At 42.2% G+C, this 12,931-nt stretch overlaps 2 protein-coding genes across 2 annotated transcripts in view; one reads left to right on the top strand and one right to left on the bottom strand.

Annotated features, from left to right (window-relative positions):
- Positions 1-7,311, top strand: part of LOC132999547 (low-density lipoprotein receptor-related protein 1-like) — a 112,769-nt gene extending 105,458 nt beyond the window's left edge. The window contains exons 78-89 of the mRNA XM_061069240.1: positions 20-126; positions 611-730; positions 838-1,014; positions 1,112-1,252; positions 1,341-1,514; positions 1,713-1,874; positions 2,510-2,693; positions 2,802-2,909; positions 3,002-3,075; positions 4,081-4,174; positions 5,186-5,330; positions 5,507-7,311. Coding sequence (XP_060925223.1) covers positions 20-126; positions 611-730; positions 838-1,014; positions 1,112-1,252; positions 1,341-1,514; positions 1,713-1,874; positions 2,510-2,693; positions 2,802-2,909; positions 3,002-3,075; positions 4,081-4,174; positions 5,186-5,330; positions 5,507-5,647 — 1,627 coding nt within the window. The 3' untranslated portion in view covers positions 5,648-7,311. The remainder of the gene's footprint in view (positions 1-19; positions 127-610; positions 731-837; positions 1,015-1,111; positions 1,253-1,340; positions 1,515-1,712; positions 1,875-2,509; positions 2,694-2,801; positions 2,910-3,001; positions 3,076-4,080; positions 4,175-5,185; positions 5,331-5,506) is intronic.
- Positions 7,312-7,775: 464 nt separating this feature from the next.
- LOC132999407 (uncharacterized) lies at positions 7,776-12,634 on the bottom strand. The gene is made up of 8 exons (XM_061069074.1): positions 12,510-12,634; positions 12,048-12,099; positions 11,916-11,963; positions 10,754-10,961; positions 10,429-10,613; positions 9,182-10,360; positions 8,863-9,080; positions 7,776-8,637 (listed from the first exon to the last, which is right to left on the bottom strand). The coding sequence occupies exons 2-8, from the start codon at positions 12,081-12,083 to the stop codon at positions 8,568-8,570; spliced, it is 1,944 nt and encodes a 647-aa protein (XP_060925057.1). The 5' UTR covers positions 12,084-12,099; positions 12,510-12,634; the 3' UTR covers positions 7,776-8,567.
- Positions 12,635-12,931: the final 297 nt, after the last annotated feature.

Here is a 12,931-nt window from a genome sequence, read left to right as displayed (position 1 = left end):
CTTACATTTTGTCCATTAGGAAAATGTACTGGGCAGACTGGGGGAACCACCCCAAGATTGAAACAGCTGCTATGGACGGAACCATGAGAGAGACGCTGGTGGAGGAAAACATCCAGTGGCCGACGGGTAAAACCCACACTCATACATCAGTGCTTCTTCTTATTAATTATCTAGACTGTGGCGTATATTCATTATATATTTATTGGAATCTGTCCCTTCTCAGTTTCATAATGAACAAACATTGTTTTAACCTCCTCATGATAACATAAGAGATTGGCGTTATGCTCCATTGCTGCATTGTACATAAATTTGTTTCCGTCCACGCAGACATTCGGACCTCATGGTTTCAGTGCACATGCCATGCCATTCAGTTCTCTCTCTCTCTCTCTCTCTCACGCGAACTTGAATTTTTCCTTAATCTCTGTACCTCGGAATCTGTTGTGCGTGAGAGCGAAGTTCGTGTGCCCGACTTCCAACATAGATTGAATGAGTTCTGTGGGAAAAGTTGTATAGGATATCTCTTAACCCTTTATCATGTGTAACTTGCTGAAGTAGGAAGTGTGATTTTCTTTGTTTTAATCCATACTCAAACATTCTACTGTTTGTACAGGTCTGGCGGTGGACTACTTCAACGAGCGTCTGTACTGGGCCGATGCCAAACTCTCCCAGATCTGCAGCGTGAGGTTGAACGGCAGCGACGCAGTTGTGGCAGCAAACAGCATCAAGAACAGTTGAGTGGCACCTGCTCACAGCGGCACAGCTTGAGCTTTAATCCATAATAATGATCAGTCTTTATCAGTCAGGTCTCTGACGAAATGTCATGTGTCTCCTACACAGACGTCCGTCATCCCTTTAGCATCGACGTGTTTGAAGACTACGTCTACGGCGTCACGTACATAAACAACTACGTCTTCCGAGTGAATAAATTCGGCAAAGGTCCCATCGAGAACCTGACAACTGGGATGAATCATGCCACAGATATAGTTTTGTACCACAGCTACAAACAACCTGAGAGTGAGTTAAAAGCAAAAAACACAAAACCCTGAACATCAACGCTAAAGCAAACACGGTTAATTATCCTGATTTCTAATTCTGATTATCTGTGTGTCAGTTGCAAACCCGTGCGACAGGAAGAAATGTGAGTGGCTGTGTCTGCTGAACCCCAGTGGTCCCGTCTGCACGTGTCCCAACGGACGCACCCTGGACAACGGCACATGTGTGGAGCTGCCCACTCCCACCCTGTCTCCTATCTGTGAGGGAACACATTCACACCTACAACAACACAAACACAGACACTGAGATTTAAATCGTTACTGAAAAACTCTCCTCATACTCTACAGCTCCTCCTAGTGGTCCCTGCCTGGTCCAGTGTATGAACGGTGGCAGCTGTTTCCTGAACGCCCACAAGCAAGCAAAGTGTCGCTGTCAGCCGAACTATGGAGGCGATCGCTGTGAGATCGACCAGTGTAGAGACTACTGCAAGAATGGAGGCACATGCACACCTTCCCCTACAGGTGAGATCTGGACATTGCAAGCTGGTTATAGCATTTTGTGTTGTTGCTTTGTCCACGAGAGCAGTAAACAAGAACATTGTCATTAAACAAGGCAATGTGAGTCTGTGTCTGAAACATGGTTTTGTGGGCAATGTTAATGTTTCTGTTCTTTCTCTGTTTCCCTTCTCTTCATCCCTCTTTATTTCCGTCCTTCCCCAGGTTCTCCTACTTGTCGATGCCCGACAGGCTTCACAGGGCCAAACTGTAACCTGCACACATGTAAGGATTATTGTAAGAATGAAGGCAACTGCACAGTCAGTGCCGGAAACCAGCCGACCTGCCGGTGTCCCGAGGACTTCTTGGGCGACCAGTGCCAGTACAGTGAGTGTTCCCAGACCGTAGAGGAGGCTGATGGTCACATGTTTCCTCTGACCAATAAGCAATACATCACTGAAGTCGTAATTGCAATGTTAATCTTAATCATATGCGTGTGGTGCAACTTAAAGATTTTATTGACTTCAAAATATTATTGGTTATGTGTCAGGTTAGAAATGACTGTGAAAAAACAGGTTACCTTCATATCAAATAACAAGGGTCATGGAAAGAAGTATTATTTCATAAAACAACATTGAAGAAGATGTGTATTTCTGTATATGAATTGAAATTGTTGAAGTCTAGATTAATAATATATACATATAAATATTTGTATATTTAGTTAAAGAAAATGTGAAAGGAAAAATCCTGAAACTGTATGAAGTTATTGCGAAATAACTGCTAATGATATGATGATGCCTAGTGATTTATGTAAAACTGATTTATGAAAAGAAAGCAAGTCAAAAGATAGGGTAGGCCATGTTGTTATTTATATGAAAGCTGCAGGTGAATGCATGATGTTTCTTTTGTAAAACTGTACATTTGGATCACGCTGAAATCAACAAACTAAACTTAACCCTAATGATTGCACTTTGGCTGGTAAGCACCTCTGTATTCATATGTGTGTGTCTGTGTGTGAACAGGAAGCTGTGAAGGCCACTGCCTGAACAAAGGCACATGTCTACTGAGTGAAAACGGCGCCAAGCACTGCCGCTGCCTGCCCCAGTTCACCGGCGGCACGTGTGAAATCGACAAGTGTCACTACTGTCGTGACGGCGAGTGCATCCCCGGCAGCAGCTTTGCTTCCACAGGGGAGTTTGCCTGCCGGTAAGAAAACTGGACAGACACCAACAATAAGACGCACACATGCAGAGTTTCCTCGTGTTTCTCATCGTAGCTCCCATTTCTTTTCATTCATTATTTCATCTCCAATAGCTGCACGAACGGCAGAGTCCAGCCCAGCTGCTACACATGTGATACTAACGAGTACTGTGCGAACGGCCAGTGCTCCATCAACCCCGTCACTCGCCTCCCGGAGTGCAGGTCAGGAGCCGACTGTGTTCACCTGTGTTTCACTTCACTGTTGAGTGTAACCACTCACACACACTTCTCTATTTCCTCTCTTGTGTGTGTAGATGTTCACCAGGCTGGGGGGGGCATCGCTGTGAGGCGGTGGCCCACACTGACACCGGCTCAGGGTCGGGCGGACGTAAGTCGACACTGCTGTTTTTTGGGGTTGTTTTTATACGATTGAGGATGACTTAGTCAGTTCTTCATGCACCGTGTGTGTGCTACGCCCCCTGGTGGCTCGTAGCTGGACATAACATAAATGCAACAGGTCTGAATAAGTGAGGGTGCAATCACACAAAACACAAGACCAGATATAAGATAAAGACAGTATTTATTTAGACAAAGCAACACAGGGATCAACAAGGACTAACAGTGGCACCAAAGAAAAAGAACACAAAGAAATTCCCCCCCCCCTTTACAGGTGCTTAGCACCCAAAAGTACAGCGGGTGGTGCTCACTCTAACCTGAGGTTTTAACAAACAGTAAACCTACGTGAGTGTGATATGTAAACCCCGGAGTATCTTACCTGTCCTTGTAGTCCCTGTGCGCACAACAAACAAAGTAAACAAAGACAAAAGACAAAACAAAAGTAGGCTGCTACAACTTAAACTACTGGTAAAAACTCACTCAAGACACCAGCAAACATCAGGACCAAACAAAACAATCAGCGCTCTGACACAGCTCACCACAAAAGCCTCCTCTCGCCAACAAAACAAACACAGGACTATTTAAAGGGGAAGGGTTGACGAGAGATCTGTCACAGGTGGGGTGATTGGAAGATTGGATGCAGGTGAGATGAGCGGCCATGATACTTCTTCTGGCCACTTCACTGGCACGTCCTGCCCGAGAGCTCCCCCTTCCAGTCACTGGAGGCATCACCAGTCTATAAGGACTTGGGAACAAAACAACAACACAAGACAGAACACAACACATGTATACATACAGGACATACAGAACACTGTCCGTAACAGTGTGTGTGTGTGTGTGTGTGTGTGTGTGTGTGTGTGTGTGTGTGTGTGTCTGTGTCTGTGTCTGTGTCTGTGTGTGTGTGTGTGTGTGTGTGTGTGTGTGTGTGTGTGTGTGTGTGTGTGTGTGTGTGTGTGTGTGTGTGTGTTTGTGTGTGTGTTTGTGTGTGTGTGTGTAGGCACAGCCTCCATAGTGATCCCTGTGCTGCTCCTGTTGCTGCTGGTGCTGCTGGCTGGAGGAGCATTGTTCTGGTACAGGAGGAGGATGAGAGGGTGAGTAACACACAAACACACACATAAGGAGTCCATGCTGACTTCTTTTTGCAGCCCCTCTTTCCCTCCCTCTCTTACTTCCCTCTTTCCTTTCCTCGATCCGCAACTTTCCTCTCCTCTCTGTAATGGCATCTCCTCTGCTCCTCAGGTCTAGCCGGCCCGGCAAAACCGGCTCCAGACGCTTGCGGTAACGGTTGCCAGGGTTACACTTTTCCCTCCATGCCAACTTTCAGTTTTGCATCCTGCCCTAACGCTCTCTCTCTCTCTCTCTCTCTCTCTCTCTCTCTCTCTCTGATGCTCTCTCTCTCTCCCTCTCTCTCTCTCTCTCTCTCTGATGCTCTCTCTGATGCTCTCTGTCGTTCTCTCACTCATGAGTCTTGGTTGCTGTTCAGTGTTTGCTCCTGTGGTGAATGTCGCGTCATTCTCTCTGATGTTCATGGGAGCTGCAGCTCGTCCTGCTCCCGCAGTTTCTCTTTCTTTTTTTTTTTTTTATATATGAATTGCCCTCCTCTGAGCAGCTCCAGGGCAGATCTATTAAAAAGACGCATTGAATAGATCTGTCTGTGCTGCAGATCTCTCTCATACTGGTGTCCATCATTTTGTGCCACGTTGTGCTGTACTGTGCGTTGGGTTGTATCGTGGTAGTGTCTCTCAGAGTTGAGACGTGGGACAGTGCAACCGCATTCTTCCAAGCTCAGATTGGAAAATGCAGTTTGAAATGTCCAGCATTTACTCAGAGGTAGATGCAAATGTTTATAATGTCGAGGATTGGATGAACTATGAACAGTCCCAGGCTCACTGGGTCTGGGTCTGTCCTGGGCTACATGAATGCTGGGTTTGTGTAGGTGTCTGTGCTGTTGCTTAGCTCCCTGAGCCTGGGTGGTGGTGAGAGCCATGCAATGCCTCGTCCCTCCCTCTGTAATGTGGCTGTGTCCCTGCTTGCCCTGTTAAGGCTCCTATACGTTTAAATAAGAAACAAAGGTGTGACTGTGCCCTTAATATTTCCTGCAGGGCAAAGGGCTTCCAGCACCAGAGGATGACCAACGGTGCCATGAATGTTGAGATCGGAAACCCTGCCTACAAGATCTATGAGGGCGAGCCTGATGATGACGCCGGGGAGCTGCTAGACGCAGACTTCACGCTGGACCCGGACAAGGTAGAGAAACATGTACATTTATATAAACAGTGGGGAAGAAAGTACATTCAAACATTTAACAGAAGCAAAGCACCAAATAAATCCCATCACTGTATATATGTGTATATACTGTGTACCCACATACTATAACCTGCAAGTTTTGCGAGAACTAACGGATGATTTCTGATTATTTTCAGCCCACTAACTTCACAAACCCAGTATATGCCACTCTGTACATGGGGGGCAACAACAGCCGCAACTCTCTGGCCAGCACAGACGAGAAGAAGGAGTTGCTCTCACCTGGGGATGAGGAGCCCCTCGTGGACCCGCTGTCATAGACTGTCAATCGGCCTGGATCATGCCATTCCAAACACACCCCTCTTCTTGCCTTTTAAAGAAAAACGAAACAAAAAAATTGATAAAAAAGAGTGAGAGAGAAAATTGATAAAAACGTGTGAACACTGTATAAAATGTACAAAAATGAAGGACTACTTTTGTATGTGATTGCAGTATTATATTTTGTTCTTTTGAAATTCCTCTGGTCAACAATGAGTCACATTTTCTATGAGAGATTTTTAATTTACACTTTGTCCCTTTCCCTTTACCTAAATAGCCACTACCTCTGTGCAAAATGAAATGGAAACATGGAAATCTGAAGAAAAGATGCTATCATTGAAGCAATTTTAACTTTTTATTTTTGTATGAATTGTATAGAAAAGAAAAAAACATTGTTCCATTTCACCAGTGCCAACTGTTTGTTGTTTGTGTCGACTTTGAGCGGGAAAAGGCAAAACTCAAAGTTTTCTAAATCGGTACATGTGTTTGTCTCGCTGAGTTTTCTCTGCGAGGTGGTGAGACAGATTTGTGATCGCACCGTTTGTGTATAGCACATGTAAAATGTCAGTACCAGATGGCAACTACAGTATTTCCACAACACTCTTTTTTTTTCTCAGAGAACAATGCTCATTAAATGATTGTGTTGTCTTCCTTGCACAGAATATCATGTTTTACAGTAAAGTGTAAACTGTGGGCTTCATACCGTGAGATGTAAAGCAGGTATGTTTGTTTTTTAATCACATTGTACGACAGTTGGAGCTCCCGTGTTGATGAAACAAGAGGGGGAGCTGCGTTTTGATGTGCGATTTATGGAGAATGATGAAGTTGGTCACAGGTTAAACATTCCAGGCAAAGTGGAGGATGGAGATCACAGATGTAAAGAGACAAAAAGGATGGATGCCCTCGTGGGAGTGGAGTTAGCCGGGGGAGGCCATAGCGCCGAGACTTACAACCTGTTTGTTCCAGGGTCTCCCTCCAGAAGGAAAAGGTTCTGTAGAAATTGTTGGAAAACCTTGATTGAGAATCAGTATTTTGCTTATCTACTCCTCCAGTCCATTACTTTGTAAAAATAACAAACGGATAGTGTCCGTCTGGCTTTGTGCGTAGATTTATCTTTCTACCTTTAGAGGATCAAAGTCTGTTTGACCACAGTTTTGTAAAGACTTAGTCTTACTTGCATTCGTTCATTGGGTCCTCAGCATCTCTGTTTTGAAATGAGCATTGTCTGATCGCTCATGCTCTGCTCTGCTGCTGCTAATGCTACCATTCTGGTTGCTCTGACACATCCTTACACTCAGCCTCTGCCCCAAAAATGCTGCTTCTGTCAGAAAATGTGTCGGCCATATCTTAATGCATGTGAACAGTAACACCGATCGTTAATGTAACTACAATAACAACTTTTTATTTTGCTTACCTGTCAGCAAGTGTTATTTTATGCTGTTGTATATGTTTTGTCTTTAATTGAGAGAGAAGTACAATCATTTTACCTAAAGAAAATTTTTGCTAAATCATACATGCATTTTCAGAATTATTTTCCTTTGTTTAGTCCTTTTTTTTTAATGAAAAATGACACATAGCTTTTATAGTACACGATGCATGGAGGCTCAGACTTTCTTCTGTAAAGAGAATAATGTTTAATTTTTGCTGGAGTACTTTACAAACTAAATAACAGATTGTTATAAATAAAATTTTGAAAATTGTACAGAAAACAAGTTAGTGTGTTTTGTTCACAGCCTGGTGTATTTTTTTTTTATATATATATAAATATGATAACATATACCAAATTAAATTTTTAAGGAAATAGAATATTGATAAAACACATTCCTCTGCCAAGGCCTGACAGTCTCCTAAAATTCAATGTCAAACACTAATAGATATCATTTCTGATTATTTCCATCACGTTCCATGAATTATTCTCCGGTGTGACTGACTGTGAAAATGTATAAAAACGCTTGAACCTCAAAATATTCCAAAAACGGAAGATAAAAAACCTTGGATAAAGCAAGTAGTTTGACTGGGCTCTTCCCTGACCCACACTGCATCCTTCCCCCAAGTGTCACACAAATCTATTCAGTTGTTTTTGTGTATTTCTGCTGATAAACCACAAAAAAAGGGACATGGGTGAAAACATCAGAATCAGAATTATTTTAATTGCAAAGTACACTTGCACATATTTGTTTTTTATTGCCTTGGTGTGGTTAGTGCATTGGACATAAAAACAACATCGGACATGACCTCCTTTTGGAATAATCAATCCGCGCTTAAACATTAACTACACAGAGTTCACACACGCACAGATTTACTGGACTTTGCATGTCATAGTACAAAGTGAGAGTCATAAAAGTCACCCCGCTCAGTAATCTGTCCGTACTAAAGATCGTGGCAGTGATTTTCACAAAGATTAATATGATTAATAAAGATTATTATTTACTGCTGTATTTGTGCACTTAACAGACTAAATAAAAATTGGAAAATTTGAGAAAACAAGTGTATATTATGCATCATGTTCACATCCTGTGCTGATAAACAGAAGAATACAGCGATGAGTCAGTGTGCAATACTTTAATCGTAGTTTAATCAAGTCTTAGGTGAACAATAAATCAGATTATATGTGCACATCAAATTAAATGATTACATTCAAGGTTCATTCTTACACTGTTTATTCCTTCAAAGAAAATTATATTTAAAACGTACAGATATGAGGCTGCTAAACAATTCAATCTTAAGCAATGAACAATGTCCATTAAATCTAAAAGGAACCCTGTATGATTATTGGGAGAAACTACAATAAACAGCATATAATATAATAATGTGCCTCACCCGAAATATTGTTTTTAGATAATCGTAAATCAATCAATTAATCATCTTGATTTCTGAAGGACTTCCTGTATGTTGAATTAAGACCTGCGTCTACTACAGAGTTCACTTGATGCCTTTAGCCTTCAGCTCGTCTCTCACTCTGCTCAGGTAACCAGGATCAGGATAAGCAAACCTGTGGAAAGAGAATGTACAAGGGTCAACACAGTAGTTCATTAAGATGCTTTCAGACATGCACTGAACTCCAGATAACCTCCAGATAAACTCCGACACCGGTGTTGATGTGCCGTGAATAAAACACACACATGTACCGATATTCTGCAGAGTTCATGTCGGAAAACTGGCTTAAGACTGGACACTGGGAGAGTATACAAAAAAAGAAGAGATTTGACTACTGTACCTCTGTGGTCCCCCTGACGTGGAGGTTTTGTGGTGAATGTCGTTCCAGGTCACCTGGTTATCCTGCCCAGTAGTTCTGGACGTCCCAACAGTGAAAATGAGCTTCTGCTTAAATGCTCGATCCAACAGCTGCAGCACTTCTCTGCCTTCATCGTTGTCCGGCAGATATGCGTCTCTTTGAATAGAAGAGTAATATTTTCCAGGATTGGGATGTCTTCCCTGCAAAGGAGGGACAATAAGAGGTAGACGTTATGGACATCATCATCGTTCGATTAACACACATGCATACAAAATCAACTCATTTATTTGAAGGTTTTTACCGTCTGTTTCCCACTTGGAATATCATAGGTGATGACTATAGTGTGATGATGTGGGAATCCATCGAGGGAGAACCTCATGATCCTCCAGGTCATGGTACCAGGCGGTTGGTCTCCCTCTACCACATCAAAGACATCTCTACACACAGGACATATTGGCCCTGTATTCTTCTTTGCTTCATCCAGGCAAGCCTTACAAAACTGATGTGTACACTTCAGCTGGATCTTATGGGTGAACTCATCAAAGCATATGGGGCATTTTGCGTCTTCTTCTCTTACAGCCACTGTCCCTCCAGTGGGTTCTTCAGTGTAGCCCCTGCTGTATCCTGGCGGCCCTTTTGATACAGCTCCACCGGACGCCCCCTCTGGCTGAGAGTCATTTGTCTTGACAGAGCTGTTGAATCCATTGCGTTTGGTTAACCCCACGGGGGATGTGCCGATCTTCTGGTACAGACGAAGGAGAGCCCTGATAGCATGGCTCTCCATTGATTTGTTTGGTTCAGATCTTCTGTAGAGAGCTTTGATGTTCACTTGTCCTTGACCGATGCCTGATTCTTTAAAGCCCACATTAAACTTAGCTTTCAGCTTAGCTACTTGCTCGTTGTAGGAGGTATTCATCAGACTCCAGACGCTCTCCTCAATGTTTAGTCCTGCGTAGACAAGCGGGTCGTTGATGCTCATGCCAATCGTCTGTGGTTTCTCAGAAGACGACTGTGTAGGCTCTCCAAAAGAAGGTTTGGTGTTAGTTGAGGTTTTCTGTATCATATCGAGAGACTTGCTGATGGCATCTTGACTTTGGCCTGGCCCACTTTCAGTCATTTCTTCAGAGGACAGCGTAAGCACAACCTTGTTCTCGTCTTTCTGGAAGACTTCCCGGGCCAGTAACTCGAGAGTGATGCCAAAGCCGTCGGATTCAGTGATGGATTTCTGGACGAGGTTTCTGATCTCAGACATAGCTTTGCGTGGGTCTCCGTTTTCCTTGTGTTGTTTAATATTTACCATCACTTGTGCCGCAATTTTGACTCCATTCTCTGCCTCTATACGATCGATTTTCTCCTTGTAGATGTGGTTCATATAGAAGTACGCGGCAACTGGGATTTTACAAGTGTATGTCTCCTCTTCAGCTGCAGAATCTGCAACTGGGCGGCTTAACTCCCTTTGTCCCTGCTGTTGCCCTGGCTCCTGGATAAAAACACAATGTTTAATATGGTAAAAAGAATTGTTTCACTTCATTAACTACACATACATACATGTTGTGGGTCTGGCACAAATGCTGAAGGAGGGGTTGGAGCATTTTGTGGTTCTTGTGTCTCTGGAGGACACATTGACAATAGAGTGACTATTTTCTTGTTTTTGTTGATCAGCGTTTGTCCCTTTGCTTCACGCAGCTTTTTCAGGACTAAAGAACGAAGATCGGCGCAAATGGAGTTGCCTCCTAATGAAATAAAAGAAAACAACTGAATCAGAAAAAATACAATATTAACCCAGTCTGCTTGAAGTGTATGATATTGGAGTTAATATAATATGTTAGGTTGTGAGAGCTAATTTGATCTTAGAAACTCAGTCATACTGCACCTGTAGCAGGATTTATCTTTATCGTAGCTTCAGAGTCAGAGGCTTCTTCAACCTCGATTACCACGTCAATCTTGTTATTGTGGACCCAAGTCTGAAAAACTTTGGTCAGTTCCAATTTATATTGTCCTGGTGCGAAATCTTCCTCCCACTTGATGGAGAGAACGACTTGAACTTCTTCATCTTTGCTCTGTGATTCAGTCATCATCACCTAAAGACATGATATCATTACTGTCATCGTTGCGTCAAGAAGAATCCTCCTCATCTTTCAGCTCAGAAAAGTTTGAAAAATAACTTTTTTACAACATTTTAGAAAACATTTAGAATATTTAAATATTTTATATACATATTAAGACAATACTATAACCAAAATGAACACCATGTGCAGTTTCACATTAGAAAAAACTCATCCGTTTGTATAAGAGCCTGAACAAATATCAAAACTGAGAGATAAAATCAAGCCTTTGACAGATATATCTGAGCCTGTATTTATGTTTGCCTGTATGAAAACCTTAATTTCATAGAAAAAACAAGCATGTTAATTTTCTTAATTCAACTTCTATACATTTGGTTGTATTTGGGTTTTTTAATGGTTATTTATAATAAAGTTTATGATCAACTGTAAAACATCAAGCTTCAATTACATTTGTTTATCATAAGAATTTGAAAATGGCATATTTGGACATATTTTTGGAGGTCGATACCGACGTTAGAGAATACAAAATTTGGTGATGGCTCCAAATAAGTCATCATCAATTTATTATGACGAAGAAGAGTCTTACATTTTACAGTTTCTCTATAAACTTCATTATAAAAAATATAGAAAAACCACAAATACAGCCAAATATATAAAACTTGAGGTAAGAAAATCAACATGCTTTTTACATTTCAACTCAAATGCACATATTTTCTACATTAATTCTGAAAAATAGACGTTTTCACACGGCATGAAGCGACAGGCTGTAGTTCTGTTGGGAGTAGTGGTGATAATCTATCCTACAAACTGTCATGCTTTCACTTTCAACTCCACACACACACAGGCCTGCTGCAGCGCCACCTGGATTCTCTATCCACCCTGTTTGGTTCTTTGTTATGACTTTAAAAATCGAACACACCTAAGCACACACACACACACACATACACACACACACAGTCTGACACCCACCACATCAGCAGGTGTAGAAAGTTTCACAAAGCCCCCGTCTACTTCATCCTGAACCAAATGAGAGGGAAGACAGGATATAAGAACAGATCAAATGAGAGAATAAACACTTGAATGGATCAGATTCAAACCCACTGTATCCATCGACTCTTCAGGGTCGAGGGCTGCCATGTTGAGAGTCTTCTTCCTGGAACACACAGGGACCGTGAGTCGCACACGCAGACACACACGCACACGCACACGCACACACACACACACACACACACACACACACACACACACACACACACACACACACACACACACACACACACACACACACACACACACACACACACACACACACACATCCAGAGACAGGCCAGAATTAACACATCATATCAACACTTATTGTGTATAAACAATCCTTTATTCTGAACATGTTGAGATTGTACGCCTGGTTTCCCTTTGAGTTCGAACAGATGAAAGCAGACACTTACAGATTGTCAACTAACTTTAAAACTTGACTCTGAACTCCACTCGACGTGTGGTTGTGTCGCGGTGTGTTAAATTAGAACGGATTAAACGTTTAACGTAGGTAAATTACATAAGACTTACCCTGTCCGGACTTATACTGCTCACGAAGCTTCTTCCTGTTAGGTGAAAGTGAAAGTGTAGCAGCCGCAGCTACGTCACAGCTGCTGACGTGGGAGGGGATTGAGGAAACAGAACTGAATTGACTTGAGAAGAACTCGATTATCGATTATCAAAGAAGGAGACATGTGGAGGCAGGCATCGGAGAGGAACCTTTATATATACAGTCTATGAGAAGAACCCACAAAATAAAACGGAGGATCCCATGGTTGTTTTTTTTTTTTTTTTTTTTTTATTTGCCAGATAAGAAATGTTGAAAGGGATAGTTCACCGAAAAACGAAAATCCACTCATTATCTACTCACTCACCACTATTTAAAAAAAGTGTTTTTACAGTACTTTGAAGTATCCCGAAATTATATATTCCACAGTTGAAATGCTGCACTT

Source organism: Limanda limanda, chromosome 4 (assembly GCF_963576545.1).
Source record: "Limanda limanda chromosome 4, fLimLim1.1, whole genome shotgun sequence".
Taxonomy (NCBI): domain Eukaryota; kingdom Metazoa; phylum Chordata; class Actinopteri; order Pleuronectiformes; family Pleuronectidae; genus Limanda; species Limanda limanda.
Note: the sequence above shows the minus strand (reverse complement) of the source record. Positions and strands in the feature narration are given on the sequence as shown.

Excerpts from the sequence above, each read along its gene's own strand:
- LOC132999407 (XM_061069074.1), bottom strand. The coding sequence starts at position 12,083 with ATGGCAGCCCTCGACCCTGAAGAGTCGATGGATACA. Across the intron at positions 11,964-12,047 it reads CTGAAGAGTCGATGGATACA|GATGAAGTAGACGGGGGCTT; the intron begins GTGGGTTTGAAT and ends CATTTGGTTCAG. Across the intron at positions 10,614-10,753 it reads AAAGATAAATCCTGCTACAG|GAGGCAACTCCATTTGCGCC; the intron begins GTGCAGTATGAC and ends TTATTTCATTAG.